Raw genomic sequence first — 19,102 nt, forward strand, 5'->3', positions numbered from 1 at the left:
TAAATTACCTTTATTTTCAAGATGACCAATATCTGAAAGATTGTGGAAAAAAACTCGGGTACCAACAGAGGTATCAACAAATCATGTACATGTGTGCCTCATGTACTTGCAAAACATTGTGTATTGTGTCACTGCTTTTTGCACAACAAAACAAGATACCTTTTATTAAAAAATTAGAGACATTTGTTTCGTACAAAAACCATCAACATTGAAAATAGATTGTTTTAAAAATTGTTTTATAAGTGAAATTTTGATGATGTGATTTCATTCAAGTAACAGTGAAACTTCTGCTCATCCTTGAGCAAATCTCTTGAGTGCCAATTCAGTAATTTTAAGTTCACTACAAACTTTGGAACTCAGTTCTCCATAATGAAGTGTATCTATATATCAAGGCTTTGAATTTGTCAGGTACTCAAATCATTTGGTTGCCTTGCTATCATTGATCACATTGTGAATGACTGGGAAAATTTAATGTAGTTTAATTGTTACTTACACAATATTTATAACTGTGTTTGAATGGTCATTTGAAATGAGTTGACCTTACTTACAACAATGACCTCTGGATCATATGCTAGTTGGAATCGCATACCTTTTAAAAAAAATTTATTTATTACAGTGCCTATGGCCTTAAACTAAAGTAACAGAAAGAAGCAACAGCCACAATAAAATGAACATGGGTCAGAGGTTTGCTTTCAGGACATCTAAGGCTAGAACTTGAACTGAAATATCAGTACACGGCTTATTTATAACTTACATATATATTTAAAAAATCAGGTAGACAATAGAATTTCAAAGGGAACAACCAAGGTCCTGAACTCAAATCCAAGGAATTTTTTTTAAAAAATGACGTTAATCAGGTAAGGCCAAACTCCAGTTACAGACAAAGGTCAAGGACAGAATACTTAATACCATTCCCTTTTATTTGATTTGATACAAAAGACATAATTAATGTGATAGGTCTGGGCCTTACATTAAGGTTTCATATGGAATAGTCCAGTCAGAAGGAAGCATATGGCAACTGTCATTTGAATAAGGCAACCGTCCATTTCAGGCTGGAGGATTGGGCAGACCTGCAAATTGAGAGGGTATGCTTAGAAAAGCAGCTAGAGGACAAGGAGGACCTAATTAAAGAACAGGAAACCATCATAGAAGAGTTGACACATCAGAAAATAGCTGCTTGTGAGGTTTGTCTTACCATGATACACCATTCTTCAGATTATATTGTGTTGGCTATTCCACTTTTAAGGAGTGTGATATCAGATCTTTTATTGAGCTGACATAATTGTTGTCTTTTATCTCTATTTATTTTTAATGGATAAGGATGATTTTTGTATCTTTTGTCCCTGTTTACTTGTAGTGAATAGGCATGATTTTAGCATCTGTCATCCCTTTTTGTCACAAAGGTCATCAATCATTGTTTGTTCACTCCAATGCAAATTTGCTTGGGACATAGCCCATATTTATTTTTTCTTCATATTTCAGTTTTGGTTTTTGTTAAGTCATTTTTTCTGGCACTTTTAGTTGAAGTCATGCAAATTTGTTTATGGATGTTTGTTTGCAAGTATAATACCAATCCACCAAACTTTAGAAAATGACCTATATTTTCATAATTTTTCATTTGGTACTGTTGGCCACAAAGTCATGCTACATTGTATATATCTTGGTGAGAACAACACCGTATCACTTTTTCACTTTGACCTGTATATTATACCTAAGTCATTTGGGTTAAATTTTGTGTTCATGTCAATTGCTCAGGTAACTTTAGTAGCAGTTGTGCAACTTTATCTGGATGTGTTGTGCACATTAGAACACCATAGCGATAAAGGTAGGTCACTGATGAGGCATTTTTGTTCCATGAATATACATATAGAAAAGAAATATACATCTTGAGATAGCTGATGACCCTCCGTTTGACAGTGTTTGATTAAATAGCAAACACATCTCAGTGAACTCCCATTCACTGAAAAACCATTCATCTTGGAACTTAATGGTATGTATTTACTCATTGTTTTAGACAGTTAAACCTATATTGTTACAATTGTGTAAACTGGTATAAATTATGAAAATCTTTATATACTTCTGTTCTAGTTACCTGACATTTTTATCACCGAAGGTTTAGAAATTTTGGAGAAAATATAGTTACTCAATCTCAGTCCAGTCCAGCCTGTATTAGCTACTCCTTTCTGGGTAGTAATAAGTGACCTTTAAGGTAAATGTTTAATACAAGTCATTTCTGGGGAGTATAAAGTGGCATTTTAGGGTAGATTTTTAATTGAAGTCATTTGTGGGAAGTATAAAGTGGCATTTTAAGGTGGATTTTTAATTGAAGTCATTTGTGGGAAATATAAAGTGGCATTTTAAGGTGGATTTTTAATTGAAGTCAATTGTGGGAAATATAAAGTGGCATTTTAGGGTAGATTTTTAAAAAAATGCAAGTAATTTTTGGGGAGTATAAGATGGTTTTTTTGGTGTTTAATACTAGTAATTTCTTCAATTATGACTGCAAAGGCCTCATGTAAATAGCAGTGAATGACTGTAAAGGCCTCATGTAAATAGCAGTGAATGACTGCAAAGGCCTCATGTAAATAGAAGTGAATGACTGCAAAGGCCTCATGTAAATAGCAGTGAATGACTGTAAAGGCCTCATGTAAATAGCAGTGAATGACTGTAAAGGCCTCATGAAAATAGCTATGAACAACTGTAAAGGCTTCATGGAAATAGCTATGAACAACTGTAAAGGCCTGATGGAAACAGCTATGAACAACTGTAAAGGCCTCATGGAAACAGCTGTGAAGACAGTTTTGTGCTTAACATAAATTAACTCTTTGGCAGGTTGACAAGTAATTTTGATACTTTCCTTTTGAAACGGCTGTATAAGATGGTTGCTAAGTAGAAATGAACTCTTTGGCAGGTTGACAAGTAATTTTGATACTTTCCTTTTGAAATGGCTGTATTAGATGATTGCTAAGTAGAAATGAAATATTTGGCAGGTTGACAATATATTTTGACACTTTTGAAATGGCTGTATTAGATGGTTGCTAAGTAGAAATGAACTCTTTGGCAGGTTGACAAGTAATTTTGATACTTTCCTTTTGAAATGGCTGTTTTGACAGATGGTTACTAAATAGAAATGAACTCTTTGGCAGGTTGACAAATAATTGTGATACTTTTCTTTTGAAATGGCTGTTTTAGACAGATGGTTGCTAAATGGAAATGAACTCTTTGGCAGGTTGAAGTAGATTTTGATACATTCCTGTTAGACTGCAACTTTAAAGTTAAATAAACACCACTTTAAGGTTACATTTTGAAAAAACTAAAATATGTAGCTAAAAAATACACGATTATGATAACAGTCATCTTTCTGCTGCAAACAATGTGATATGAGTATCACTTCTGTTGGGAGCAAAGTAATTGGTGTTATTTACACTCTCTAGAGCCAGTCAATGGTGAGACATAGGCAGAGATGCAAACATCTCCATTTTTTATGGAGATTATCCCATTTCTTGGTGAAACTCCTTGCTCCCTTGTACGTATCCTTTTCTCAGATTTAACATTTTCATACAAAAACATTTTTATTCTGAAACAAAGTTGTACAGGAAAAAATTATGTTTGCACTATGTTTTGCACTACTTATATTTCCAGCAAAAAGGTACCAGTACTGTCACATTAGCTGATAAACTCAGATCGGTATCAGTGAACCATGAGGTAAAAGCATCACGTTGGGAAAACTTTACCTAAGAAAAAAACAGCATTCATTCACATTGATTTCTGCAAGAGTACTTGCAGCAATTTCTACATTTCAAATGCTTTTGTTTGGAGGAGAAATATGGCTTCTGCATACTTCCTCCAATGACATCAGCATGGCCTGGGGTGGGGGTTGGGGGGTGCCCTTTTGCATCATATGAAAACAAAATGCATGTTGACTTGGTCAAAATTAACAGGGATGCAACTAGAAAATATCTTCACTGTTTCTCAAGAAAGTGTCACCTCAGTCATTAAAGCCGAGGAGGTGGTTACAAAGTTTTTGGTTGAGAACAGTCTGTAATATCAACTTCTGATTTGGCAGAAAAAAAATGTTTCCAGATATGTTTGATTCAGACATTGCCAAGCATGAAAGAAAAACAACAGCAGCGAAAAGTACAACTTATCTCATGATACAAAAGTGGCTCCTTTTCAAACATTTGAACCTTACAGTGACTTTATTAAAGAATTGTTGATTGAATTCCATGTTTTACTGTATGGTTTGGTTTCTTTATAAGAAATGAAATGATCAAGAAACAGCAGACATTATTTGTTTAGTTTTTTATTTCTGCATGGAATAGATTTTATTAGACAGCCATAAAGCAAGAATAAAGAATTTTTAGGATCAAGCTCTGTCCTCAATTTTGACCTGTGGGTGGTGCCTGAAGCATAGTCCTTGACCGCAGCTAGGGCTTAGGTGGTCCACGCACACTCTGCCCTATGATGATTCCATGTGGAACATTGTTGGCATCTCTGCATAGGTGTCATTCTACCAGCAGCATTGTCATTAGTGTTATCTGCAGTTTTATCACATCGTGGCTATGATACATTGCTTTTGTCAAGCCTGTGAATGATGTAACATAGATATCACTTCTCCTTGCAGCAACATCATTTCTGTCATGTTTAGAAAGTCATGTAACATCTATATGTCAGTGACATAGATATCACTTCTGCTTGCAGCAACATCATTTCTGTCATGTTTAGAAAGTCATGTAACATCTATATGTCAGTGACATAGATATCACTTCTGCTTGCAGCAACATTATTTGTGTCATATCATATTTAGCTGAAACTTTATGACTGTTAGTGTGTGCCAAAAGTCTGTAAATAATATGATAGAATTTGTGTATTGCTGAATGTTGTTCACAGGTTCATTGTGTTCCAAGGAAATATTGTTTCTTCATATATGTTACCTGATCATAATACCTTTAGAGAACTACTACCTCACAAATCCAGCCCTCCAAGGCTAAAATTCTTTAGCTAAAAAGCCAAATGTTATCTGCCCACTTAGGTGACAGTTAGAGTGATATCTCCTTGATACGGGGATTGGCATTAAATACTGTGAATACTTCAGTGACTACTTTTGCTTGTGCCAAGTAGCATGCTGTCTACAGTGAGCCTCACAATCCACACACAAGTAATCTGGGAGGTTTTTTTAACATAAGGCAAGATGGATGAGTGGGTTTTTTAAGTAAAGTATACTCCATCTATAAATTTTCAACTTTTCTTTCTCTCTTTGAGGACAAAGTTTCTGGCTTTTCAGTATCACTTTGCCATCCTCACACTTCTAGGCAGCCTTGGTATGTTGGTGTTGTTGTTGTAGAGTTTAACACCATTTTTCAGCACAGTATAGGCTATACATGGCAGCCAGTATAAATGGTGGCCGAACGGCAGCCTTGGTATGTATTTGTACACAGGCAGCCTTGGTATGTACCTGTACACAGGCAGCCTTGGTATGTACCTGCACACATGCAGCCTTGGTATGTACTTATACACAGGCAGCCTCGGTATGTACCTGTACACAAGCAGCGTTGGTATGTACCTGCACACATGCAGCCTTGGTATGTACCTGCACACATGCAGCCTTGGTATGTACTTGTACTTGTACAGGTCACTAGTGCCTCCCACAACAATGCTATGGCTGTATTTAATATAATTTCACTGTGTATAATTTCCTCTATTGTCGGATACATACAGGTAAGTTTTCTGTATTAATCTGGTCTTAGCATCCACTTTGTAGTTATATATGACACTTATTTTACCTATCTAGGCTGGCATTTGACTTTTTCTGCAAGGAACATCATCTTACAATTGATGCGTCCACTTCATAAGTGTCAGTAGTGAAGCTCAAGGGTATTTTATGTGCATGCATTGTGTGTACTATAGAAAACTCAAATATATTGCTGTATAGTTTTAGAAAAACTGCCAGTGCATGCAATTGTGTGAGTCATGCACATTTTTACAAATTTGCACAATTGGTGTGAAAACTCCTGCTAATTAGTTTAAAGTTGTACATTTTATTGTTTGTCAAGATGTGTCATTTTTTAAAACTGCTTACAATTCTGGGATTTTTGGTTTGAGATGAATGCTTGCTAAACTTGATTGGCACACTGGGTCCAAGAACAAGCATCCTGTTGCAGTTTGAACCTTGCATCAGGGAAGTTTTACAGATGCACTTTTATAATATGGGCTACCAAGAAAACCCAAATTGGCTGATTCACTCACATATGTGCCCACTGGGATCTACAAGTGGCAGATCTATGGGCAACAAGGGGATTGCAGAAGTCCCAACCTTTGTCTCACCTGCCCTTGATCTGAAGGCCTGGTAGTCAACATTCTTTACATAGACTGGAATGGTTTGGCTGTATATACTTACCCCCAACATACATGTTTCCAGGTGTGATGCAGAAAGCAAGAAAATTTGATTGTCATCACATCCTGATTACTCCAGTGAGAAAAATCATGGATCAGCAACCTCATCAGTATAGTGCCTGAAATCCCTATCAGTTCAAGCAGCCATATTGGCATTCTCTCCATCCCAATCCAGAGTTCTTAATCTTGCATGCCTGGATCATAATAAACAAGCCCTCGTGAAAAAAGTTCTCTCAAGTAGAGAAAATTACTCGAGCAAGACAGCCTCCATCTGAAATGTATCAGGAAAAAGGAGAATTTTTGCACAACGTTGTGAGCATGACCACATTGCACCATTGATTGCATCAATACCTGCAATAGCTCACTTACTTTGGTGCTAACTGGTTCTTGTCAAACAGCAGATCCTGATAAAAGGCTACTGTTATTTGATTTCTAACATGCTAAGTCATCGTGGAAGATAGGATATCAAACAAGACCTATCCAATCTGCTACCAAATATCAAGTCCACATGTCAGACTTCTTTTTTTGTGAAATATCTGTCTACTGTGGACACTTCATCTCAAGATTGTCCACAGGACCCAGTGCAAGTTCTGAAGCGATACTTAAAAAGGACAGTCGCTATGTTGAGGGGAAAATACCATAGAGGGACAGGACAATATATCAGCACTTTCATCCTGGATGAAATGGGATGTTTATTATTCATATGAGGAAATAATCATAATTCAAATGAATTTGCTATGCATTTCCCTCACAAAGTTAGTTCATTTATCACAAGCATTAAATTTGAGTGAAACAGTTACGAAACTGACATTACATATGCTGTGGAATGGAGATCATAGTCCAGTTCTTCAGCTTTATTTCAGAGATTTTTTTATCCCAAAAGGCTCATCTTAGCCTGCTAGGACCGATTGCCCTGTTGCAGAAGGTTGCCTTCTTGAGTCATTTGACAGCTTTGTATGGACATGATATTATTTCCACAAGCTTTTCCCTTTTGAAATCACACCTCAACTGATGGTGTCTATTCTTTAATCAAGTTATTTAGAAGCTGTCTCACATACCTCTTAAATATTATCCTAAGGTATTATGATTCGTAATGTATTTGAAGAAATTCTTCCTAGTAAAATGTTTCTTCAATAATAATTAGCCAGTCATAATAAATATTTACCTGGGTTGCTACCAAGTTGTGAAATCACATTTTTCCCACAAAAATTATCATGGACAACATACATCAGTTGTGGAAAATATGTTTTGGATATATATCCTGCAAACATGTTCAAGAAACTATTCATTTTGGCCATAATTGCAATGGTTCTGCCTTTACAAAAAAACTGATTGTGAAGGGGATTCAGTTCTCAAAGCAATGTTCACATTACTTCAAAGAAATATGGTAAACACAGACCTCAGAGACTGTATCAATGTAGTAAGAAAATATCAGAATATCTGAGAGAGAAAAATTAAACAAAATCCTATGCAGATATATAGTTCAGATTTTCTGTGGGTTAACATCTAAAACCGTTAATAAACTGATGACTACGGATGTGTACGGTGGTCTAGTAAATTATTTTCAGTTTGCAAAGACTTTTATTGAGAGGGAGTGATAAGAAAAAAAAGAATATTTACCAACTGATCAACAATAATGCAGATACATTATACATTTATTATAATATTGTCACCAATCAGCTACCATTCAGTATGATTGACCCCTCAGGAGGTTGGTGTTGGGCACCTTTTCCTCTTAAGAAAATTTCTTGCAGCATCTCTTCATACAACTCCCAGCCTCATTGCAGTTACATCCATATATAGAGTATGCCTCCTGCTCCAAGAGTAACTGAACTATTCATGGGATTCAGTGTCAATCCCAGTATCAAGGGGAGGTCACTGTAACTGCCACCTAGTTTGGCAGATAACTTTTTCAGTTTTTTAGCTGGAAGGTTTTAGCCTGCAAAGGGTTGAATTGTGAGGTTGTAGTAGTTCTCCTAAGGCATTATGAATAGTTTAAGTATTACTGAAGAAACATTTTACTTGAAATAATAGAACAGTAATAAATGAGTAGGTAAATAATGCCTGGAATGAGAATGGGCAGCTTGTACTTTTTAAGGCCTGTACTTGTGAACTTGTCTGAATGAGAATGGGCAGCTTGTACTTTTTAAGGCCTGTACTTGTGAACTTGTCTGAATGAGAATGGGCAGCTTGCACTTTTTAAGGCCTGTACTTGTGAACTTGTCTGAATGAGAATGGGCAGCTTGTACTTTTTAAGGCCCATACTTGTGAACTTGTCTGAATGAGAATGGGCAGCTTGCACTTTTTAAGGCCCGTACTTGTGAACTTGTCTGAATGAGAATGGGCAGCTTGTACTTTTTAAGGTCCGTACTTGTGAACTTGTCTGAATGAGAATGGGCAGCTTGTACTTTTTAAGGCCCGTACTTGTGAACTTGTCTGAATGAGAATGGGCAGCTTGTACTTTTTAAGGCCCGTACTTGTGAACTTGTCTGAATGAGAATGGGCAGCTTGCACTTTTTAAGGCCCGTACTTGTGAACTTGTCTGAATGAGAATGGGCAGCTTGTACTTTTTAAGGCCCGTACTTGTGAACTTGTCTGAATGAGAATGGGCAGCTTGTACTTTTTAAGGCCTGTACTTGTGAACTTGTCTGAATGCCTGTTTTGCATATATTTTTTTTTTGTTTATTTCCTAGGAATTAGAGAGGCTAAGAGCACAAGAATCCAAAGTACTAAAGGAGTTTGTTGACCATCACAATCATAAACAGAGAATACACCTTTTTGAACGAACAAAAGATGAGAGAGATAGATTGCTGGAAGAAAAGGAAAGGCTGGAAATGGTGGGTAGTTTGGGACAAGACAGCTTTTCAGAAATTGTTATTACTGCTGAGGAAGAAGAAGTCTTTGTATAATGCCCCAGCTAAACTTTGATTCATCATCGCTACATTGTAAGTCATGAGACCTACTTGCTGAGTACAGTTTTAAAGCATAACTGATTAGATACTTCAGGTGAATATGTTAGTACCTGTCAGTAATTTAGAATGCCTGTGAAACTAATCACATCCAGTAACTGTCAAGTGCTCATCTCTGTATACACATTGTTTTGTCAAAATTCATGTTGACTTTTTCATTGAATATTGTGATAGTAACTTTCTATTTTTAATTCCTGATGAAAACTGTGAATATGTAACAGCAGGGTCAGGTAACATGGAAATCACTGTCTTGATAGGTAAAATGTCACTTGAAAGTCATGTAAACATTGAGTATAGACAAGCTTCCAGTTTTAAAACATCCTGCATTTATTACTTTAAGTTTAGTATTATCTGTCCATGCTTCACTGGTTTTCCTTAAAAATATTTATTTCTGAAAACCATACTACAAAAAAAATTTCACCCAACAGCATGCATTTTATGTCACTTGTTTCATCAGATACATTTCTCAGTCATAATACATTAGGAATATGACCACTGCCTAGCAACCCAGCCGTCACAGGCTAAAATGTATAGGTGTAAAAGCTGATAGTTGGCCATATAGGTGGCCAATAGAGTTATCTTCCCTTACATAAAGAGACTGGCACTAAATCTAGTCTGCACTTTGTTACTATTTCTGTTCATGATAGGTAGCACACTCTTTAGAGACCTTGCAAAACAGACATCAAGGGTTTTTGGTATTCAGTTATAGAGCAGGTGGAGATGTTTCTTGTCTCACGCTCTCATCTATTATCCAACTATATGTTGTAGGGGCCCTGAGTGGTCTAAAGCACTCACCATTCCGGATCGCTGCCATCTCACCTCTGTCTGCATGGGTTTGAGTCCAAGGCTCGGCTATCATAGGTACATGGGAAAGCCTGCCAGTCGCTTCTTGTGGGTTGGTGGTTCTTCCCTGGGTTTTCCAGGGTTCTTCCTCCACCAGTTATACTGGCCGCCATGTATAGCCTATTTTGTGCTGAAAAATGGCATTAAACCCTAGAACAACAACAACAATATGTTTGTAACTTTGTCATCAATCACATGTTAGACCCCTTTTGTAGTTAACATGACAAGTTGCTAGTATCGACATTCTACAGCGTGTTTTCAGCTTTTGAATATTCTGCAATACAAACTATAAACCTTTAAGTCATGCAGGTAATTTCTTGTTGTCTTCATCATCCATCCCTGTAACAAGATGTTGGCAAGGCATGAAAATGCACAAATCACACAGATTGTTTATGAATATATGGTAAGTATTGATGTATGAGAACTCCTCAAATTAGTCAAATTCATGTGTAATAAAATGTGCTTTGTGTAGTAGGACATATTTATTTAACTGTTACTCCTTAATGTGCATATGGCCAGTAGACGCTTGTTGTGAACATGCCTTTTCAGGTAGTCTTCTATTTACGTGTCATTGTACTTATGCTTGACATGAGTGGTTGTTGAGCTAAATTTGATTGGCAAGCTGGGCCCTGAAACAAACAGTCTCTCATAGTTTTTACCTTGTATTTGCCAACTTATTTGGTAGAATTAGTGTTTTGTTGGTAGTATTGCCAACTTCTTTGGTAGAATTAGTGTATTGTTGGTAGTATTGCCAACTTCTTTGGTAGAATTAGTGTTTTTTGGTGGTATTGCCAACTTCCTTGCTAGAATAAGTGTTTTGTTGGTAGTATTGCCAACTTCCTTGGTAGAATTAGTGTTTTGTTGGTAGTATTGCAACTTCCTTCATAGAACTAGTGTTGTGTTGGTAGTTTGCCAACTTTGGTAGAATTAGTGTTTTGTTGGTAGTATTGCCAGCTTCTTTGGTAGAATTAGTGTATTGTTGGTAGTATTGCCAACTTCCTTGCTAGAATAAGTGTTTTGTTGGTAGTATTGCCAATTTTGGTAGAATAAGTGTTTTGTTGGTAGAATTGCCAACTTACTTGGTAGAATTAGTGTTTTTTTGGTAGTATTGCCAACTTCCTTGGTAGAATTAGTGTTTTGTTGGTAGCATTGTCAACTTCCTTAGTAGAATTAGTGTATTGTTGGTAGTATTGCCAACTTCCTTGCTAGAATAAGTGTTTTGTTGGTAGTATTGCCAACTTCTTTGGTAGAATAAGTGTTTTGTTGGTAGTATTGCCAACTTTGGTAGAATAAGTGTTTTGTTGGTAGAATTGCCAACTTACTTGGTAGAATTAGTGTTTTGTTGGTAATAGTACCAATTTCTTTGGTAGAATTAGTGTTTTGTTGGTAGTATTGCCAACTTTGGTAGAATAAGTGTTTTGTTGGTAGAATTGCCAACTTACTTGGTAGAATTAGTGTTTTGTTGGTAATAGTACCAATTTCTTTGGTAGAATTAGTGTTTTGTTGGTAGTATTGCCAACTTATTTGGTAGAATAAGTTTTGTTGGTAGTATTGCCAACTTCCTTGGTAGAATTATTGTTTAATTGGTAGTATTGCCAACTTCCTTGGTAGAATTATTGTTTAATTGGTAGTATTGCCAACTTCATTGGTAGAATTGGTGTTTTGTTGGTAGCATTGTCAACTTTCTTGGTAGAATTAGTGCTTTGTTGGTAGTATTGCCAACTTCCTTGGTAGAATTATTGTTTAATTGGTAGTATTGCCAACTTCCTTGGTAGAATTAGTGTTTTGTTGGTAGTATTGCCAACTTCCTTAATAGAATATATGTTTTGTTGGTAGTGTTACCAACTTCCTTGGTAGAATAAGTGTTTTGTTTGTACTGTTGTCAACTTCCTTGGTAGAATAAGTGTTTTGTTGGTAGTATTGCTTACTTCTTTGGTAGAATTAGTGTTTTGTTGGTAGTATTGCCAACTTCCTTGGTAGAATAAGTGTTTTGTTACTATTATTGCCAACTTCCTTGGTAGAATTAGTGTTTTGTTACTATTATTGCCAACTTCCTTGGTAGAATTAGTGTTTTGTTGGTAGTATTGCAACTTCCTTCATAGAACTAGTGTTGTGTTGGTAGTTTGCCAACTTTGGTAGAATAAGTGTTTTGTTGGTAGTATTGCCAATTTCTTTGATAGAATTAGTGTATTGTTGGTAGTATTGCCAACTTCCTTGCTAGAATAAGTGTTTTGTTGGTAGTTTGCCAACTTTGGTAGAATTAGTGTTGTGTTGGTAGTATTGCCAACTTCTTTGGTAGAATAAGTGTTTTGTTGGTAGTATTGCCAACTTTGGTAGAATAAGTGTTTTGTTGGTAGAATTGCCAACTTACTTGGTAGAATTAGTGTTTTGTTGGTAATAGTACCAATTTCTTTGGTAGAATTAGTGTTTTGTTGGTAGTATTGCCAACTTATTTGGTAGAATAAGTTTTGTTGGTAGTATTGCCAACTTCCTTGGTAGAATTATTGTTTAATTGGTAGTATTGCCAACTTCCTTGGTAGAATTATTGTTTAATTGGTAGTATTGCCAACTTCCTTGGTAGAATTGGTGTTTTGTTGGTTGCATTGTCAACTTCCTTGGTAGAATTAGTGCTTTGTTGGTAGTATTGCCAACTTCCTTGGTAGAATTATTGTTTAATTGGTAGTATTGCCAACTTCCTTGGTAGAATTAGTGTTTTGTTGGTAGTATTGCCAACTTCCTTAATAGAATATATGTTTTGTTGGTAGTGTTACCAACTTCCTTGGTAGAATAAGTGTCTTGTTTGTACTGTTGTCAACTTCCTTGGTAGAATAAGTGTTTTGTTGGTAGTATTGCTTACTTCTTTGGTAGAATTAGTGTTTTGTTGGTAGTATTGCCAACTTCCTTGGTAGAATAAGTGTTTTGTTACTATTATTGCCAGCTTCCTTGGTAGAATTAGTGTTTTGTTACTATTATTGCCAACTTCCTTGGTAGAATTAGTGTTTTGTTACTATTATTGCCAACTTCCTAGGTAGAATTAGTGTTCCTCTTCTTATAAGACCACCTCTTCAGCAGCAGTTATATGACCTTATAAGATTAGTTTGGTTTTGTGGGCTTAATGATTAGCAGGGGAAAACCCTGGTAAGAAACACCAACCCACAGAAAGCTACTGGCAAGCTGAACCTCAAACACACATGAACAAATGTGAGATATATGTTACCTGTAAAGGTGAGCACTATTGGTCTTGTAAAAGAGGTGGCCTTTATAGAGGGCAGTACACAGATGTGAGTAATAATTATGCATACAGTTTGAATGGCATTACTAATTTTTAAATATTTAATATTCTCATTTCAAAATCACACAAGTTATAGAACTAGTGTGATGAAACTTATTTTAAAAACTGAATATCATCAATCATGGTGTAACACCACCATGTCTGTAAGATGAGGGTGAAAATATCTGCTTGTAATTATCTTTGACTATCCATTCATTTTGCCACTGCTTTAGAATGTATTGTTAACAATGTTAGCAGTGATCGAAGGAGTTCCCCTCTTTTCATTTAGCTGAATTGTTTTCATTCTCCTTCTAAACTGAGAATATCTGATGACCAAAACATGTGAACCTATTGCATGGGTGGATTTTTCTCCCAAGTTTAGGGTTGTCTCCTGTCACTCACTGAAATCTCCCATATACGTAAAATTATTAGTGAAAAATATTTTTTCAAAAAAATTTCATATTTTGCTTCCATTGTAACACTGCTGCCAAGGGTCCCATTTTTTTAATTTAATATATATATATATATATATATATATATATATATATATATATATATATATATATATATATATATATATATATATATATATACATATATATATATATATATATATAAAATTTTCTTGTAATTTTCTATTTAGAATTGGTACCCATTTCCATTCTTGAGTAAATGTATTGCATGTTTATAGGGATATACAATTCTTTAATATGATTGGTTTACTTGAAATCAAGGCTACCATGCCCATCCTTAACCACCATTATTGGATTATGCAAAGCATTTGCCACTATCACTATTTCATCTTTGTAATATTTAACTTTTAGTCATGTCAAAAAAAAGGAAAGCAGTGAGTGTAACACTAATACTAATAACATCCACATTATCTTCAAACCCCGTATTTAATTTATTTTTTAATTGTTACAATGTTGTGTGATAAATAATATTAATAAGGAAATTTTGTGCATATGGAAATTGTAGTCAAGGCCTTTAGAATTTCAGTCAGGGCTTGTGATTTTTTTTATCACCAGCCCTGGGCCAGTGTCAAACTTTTCTTTTGTCTTAGCACTGGTAAGGATAACTTTCCAATTTGTTTGGCTTGAAGTTACTTGCTTTATATGGTTGTCGGAATAAAATCTCATTGTGTTAAATTTAGAAATCAAAAAATATTTTTTAGATTTCTATCTGTAAACACTTATGCAGCCATTTACAATGGGGGTAAATTTGAAAGTTTTGCACTAATATGTTGTTTATATTAGAAGGGTGGCCATCCTTGAGGGGTACTTTTGAACACTTGTCAATGCCAATAGATATTGGCCTTATAAAACAGGTGTCCATGGGTCAGGGAGGCTGCTCAAGAGGGAGACTATTATAGAAATAGTTCTAAATAACTATTCAAACATTACTGCAAAAATTTCTCTACAGTAGTAATTGCACAGTATGCAGGGGTTTCTTATCAGTAATGAAATATCCCAGATGTCGTACATTTGATTACTATGGCCAATTAGGTATGAATTATGCTCATTGAATTTGGTTCCATAAATATTCGATTTAATAAATAGGACAGTTTTTGAACTTGATAATAAATAGCCAATTCTTTAACAACTGATAAAGGCTCTTGTATGTTTTCTGTATTTATTTTATTATGTTTACTATATTTTTTCACATTTTTCATTTTGTGATTTTGTCTGGCAAAGAGAGATGGGATGATTTATTATGTTGTGAGAACTTCTGTTTAATCCTGTTGCAGTAATTAAGATACAGCCTTGATTATTTAAAAATTAGTTACTTAAATGCCCTGCATTGCTCAGATGAATTGCTTTTAGTAAAGTCTTAATTTCTTGAGAGCTTGAAAACTTTAAATGCCAGTAGAGTTTAAGAAAAACAGTTTTGGCAAACAATAACATTTTCAAAATTAACATATGTATATTTAAACTATCAAATCAACTTTATGAAAGAAAACTTTGTTTTCAATCCATGGTTTAAATATTGATCAGTCTTCTCTAATCTTTAGTTTTATCTCAATTTTAGGAAAATCTGTTTCTGAGAAAGGAGCTGCTAAAACCGAGGCCCAGTGATTCAGCAATCCTGAAAGTGAGTGACAAAGAAAATCAGAAATGTAAGAGTTACAGCCAGTCGAAGTTGGAAACATTATAGCAGTAATCATAGTTCATTGGACCATATTTTGATGCTGCAGATGAGAAATCAGTGATCATAGTTCACTGAACCATATTTTGATGCTGCAGATGAGAAATCAGTGATCATAGTTCCTTGGACCATATTTAGACGCTGCAGATGAGAAATCAGTGATCATAGTTCATTGGACCATATTTAGATGCTGCAGATGAGAAATCAGTGATCATAGTTCATTGGACCATATTTAGATGCTGCAGATGAGAAATCAGTGATCATAGTTCATCAAACCATCTTTAGACACTGCAGATGAGAAATCAGTGATCATAGTTCATTGGACCATACTTAGAAGATGCAGATGAGAAATCAATAATCATAGTTCATTGGACCATACTTAGATGCTGTAAATTAGAAATCAGTAATCATAGTTCATTGGACCATACTTAGATGCTGAAGATTATAAAGTAAAATAGTGTAGCAGTGGATATAACGTAGGTGACATTTCAGTTATAAATGAGTTATACTAGTTATAGACTATTGCTGAGATCATTTTTAAATTACTTCTATTACATAATGCTAAATTTCTTGCTGTCTCCAACTTTCTTGCTGAATTTTATAGATTATTTTTCTGACTTTTTAAAAAAATTATTTTGTAAAGTCAAGCATTTCTTATTTTTTATTATTATTATTCAGCATTTTTATTATATACTCCTCTCTTTCTCCATTAACTTTACATTGTCAGAATCGTTCAGTATTCTACAATACTGAACACCGTGATATAGCACGCACATGGATGACACATTTGAATAAAAATATTATAGTGTATTAGTAAGTACATTGTAAACAAACCATGTACACTCATGTAGTAGACTTTAGGTTTTAGTTTATTAGATTTTTTTGCTGATGAACTAAAACACCTGTTTCGTGTATTTGAAAGTAGAGATGATAAAGTGAACAAAGTGGACTAGTTTACTGAGTCACAAATGAAATTTTCAACCAAGCAAATGAATGAATGTGATATTCACAATGTCCACTACAAAAGTGATACATGCAGTATTGAAAATACCATTCTGATCATTTAAACAGTTATTTAGGAGAAATTATCATAACGTTTCATTAATGGAATGGTTCAGACTATGACCAGTGTTCTCTGGGGTTTTTTAAAATAGCATAAAAAAGCATACTGAGAGCAAGGGATCGCAGATCTATCAACGTCATACCATTTTATAAATGAAAGTACTAAATTCATGGGAAAAAATGCAGCTGAAAGTTTTGGTAGAAAAGTAAGGGCCTCAGAGCCAATAAGCAAAGACAACAAAGAATTCTTATTTCTGCTAGCAGAATGAATTGTCACACACCAACTGCTTTGCAATTTTCCACATTAACGTTATTGATACAATGTTTTGGATTTAGGCAAGCCATACAAGACATAACATAACTGGGGTCCCTAAAAAGAGCATGTAAATGACAAAGCATATCAAAAATATACTTAAATTTTTTAATCTTGAATTTCCTCAAACTGAACTTTCCTAGTTCTGCAAATCCAAAGTACATGAGCTATGTCATGGGTTCTAAAACTCAAACTTGTACTGTCATTTCAACTACATTCCATGTGCAATAACACCCTCCTTACTGCACTCTAAATGAAATAGCATCTTTTTGATAATTACAATTGAAAGAGTTCACTTTTTCCTACATTATGATTCCAAATATTCAATGACAGAACAGAAATATACATGCAGATGAGACAAGATGCCTGCCTTGCTGCTCAAATCAGATGTACTTTATGTGGAACTGAAACAGATAAATCCAGCCCATAATCATGAATTTTAGTGAAATGAACAAAAATACCAAAATCCATTCATTCCAGACCAAACGAAAAAGTTGTTGCAATGTGCATTGGTTCACAATATGATCTGAACTTCAATTTTAAGGAAACCGAAATGACAATTCCTTTTGAAAGTGATGTCGAGCATGTGACTAAGTTCAAATTTCGCTGGGCAGAGCTATGTGCGCATTAATATTGTTGTTGTATCGATGAATCTGTGGTTGTGTATTTAGTTTGGAATACAGTTTAAATTCAATTACTTTGTTCCTTGTACTGGTTTTTCCAGTATAAGTAAGCCTTAGGTAGAATAAGAAGGAGTATATAATAAAAAGGTTACTGCATTTGTATGGGTAAATATGAACTCATTTTGTTGGATGGATACTGCACTCACAAGGTCATGCAGTATCCAGCTGAAAAACTCATACAGATTCAGTAACCTAGTAAGTACATAGTACGAAGTGAAAGTACTGTTATAAATTTGTATATAATTAACTGTAGTAAGAACACTTAAACATATTTATATCATTTATCCAACAGAACTGCTGATTTATAGATCTCTATTTTACCTGACCTGTTTTAAGAGTCTCTTGTGTTAAGTGTTACCTGAAGTGGTATGATCAGTCTCTTTGTAACACTGAAATCATTTTACTGTAAATTTTATGGAAGGTCAACAAAATAATAAATGGACCAAATGTTTATACTCCTTTTTGGCAACTTTCATGCCCAGATTGTCATAATTTGCATTCCTCATTACATTCCATATCATATTTTCAGGTTATTGCATATCTGATACAACATGCATGTTCCCTAGGACTATTGTTTGGTCCTCTAAGCTGTTACATATTTATGTGCCATGGCATGTCATGGTGTCTGTCTGTCCATCCATCTGCTACCACATTTGTTTCCTCACAATTACCTTTGTTGTCCAGCAACCACAGTTACCATACTTTGTTGTTGTTGTTCTGGGCTTTAACGCCATTTTTCAGCACAAGATAGGCTATAGATGGCGGCCAGTATAACTGGTGGAGGAAGAACCCTGGAAAACCCAAGGAAGAACCACCGACCCACAAGAAGTTACTGGCAGGCTTTCCCACATACCCATGCTAGCTGAGCCTTGGACTCTAACCCACACCGACAGAGGTGAGATGGCAGTGATCCGGAATGGTGAGCGCTTTAGACCACTTGGCCACTCGGGGCCCCCACCATACTTTGTAAATTGGTTTGTATTGTGGTAAAGAAGAACCCTATTGATTTTAAGTGCAAAAACTCAAAAGTCAAGATCACTGACTGAAACAAAGAAATTAATTCCATACAATAACTCGAATTCTCCACCCTCTATGATTACCAAGAGGTGTGGATAGCATGCACTTGCATTAAGCCCTGTCAGTTTAAGAAAAGGTTCAAAGATCAAGATCACTGACTGAAAGAAGAAAAATAATGTTTTCTTGTGTAATAATCTTCATCATTTGCAGTTGTTCTAACTTTGCAAATGGATTGCACTTCGTATAAGGAAGAAACTTATTGATTTTGGGGTAATAAATAGGTAAGGAAGAAGCTATTGATTTCACGGTCAAGAGGTTAAAGGTCAAGGTCTCTCAGAATGGAAAAAGAGAAATGTCTGTGCAATTATTTCAGTCATCTACATTAGAGGACTATTAAACATGGGGC

General features: G+C 35.1%; 1 protein-coding gene across 1 annotated transcript in view; it reads left to right on the top strand.

Annotated features, from left to right (window-relative positions):
• LOC149787279 (kinesin-like protein KIF15-B) overlaps window positions 1-18,132 on the top strand; it is a 117,503-nt gene extending 99,371 nt beyond the window's left edge. Inside the window, exons 32-34 of the mRNA XM_089977807.1 lie at window positions 1,052-1,184; window positions 9,087-9,230; window positions 15,505-18,132. Coding sequence (XP_089833933.1) covers window positions 1,052-1,184; window positions 9,087-9,230; window positions 15,505-15,630 — 403 coding nt within the window. The 3' untranslated portion in view covers window positions 15,631-18,132. The remainder of the gene's footprint in view (window positions 1-1,051; window positions 1,185-9,086; window positions 9,231-15,504) is intronic.
• The last annotated feature ends 970 nt before the right edge of the window (window positions 18,133-19,102 follow it).

Source organism: Sinohyriopsis cumingii, chromosome 12 (genome assembly GCF_028554795.1).
Source record: "Sinohyriopsis cumingii isolate HCF-2022 chromosome 12, ASM2855479v2, whole genome shotgun sequence".
Taxonomy (NCBI): Eukaryota; Metazoa; Mollusca; class Bivalvia; order Unionida; family Unionidae; genus Sinohyriopsis; species Sinohyriopsis cumingii.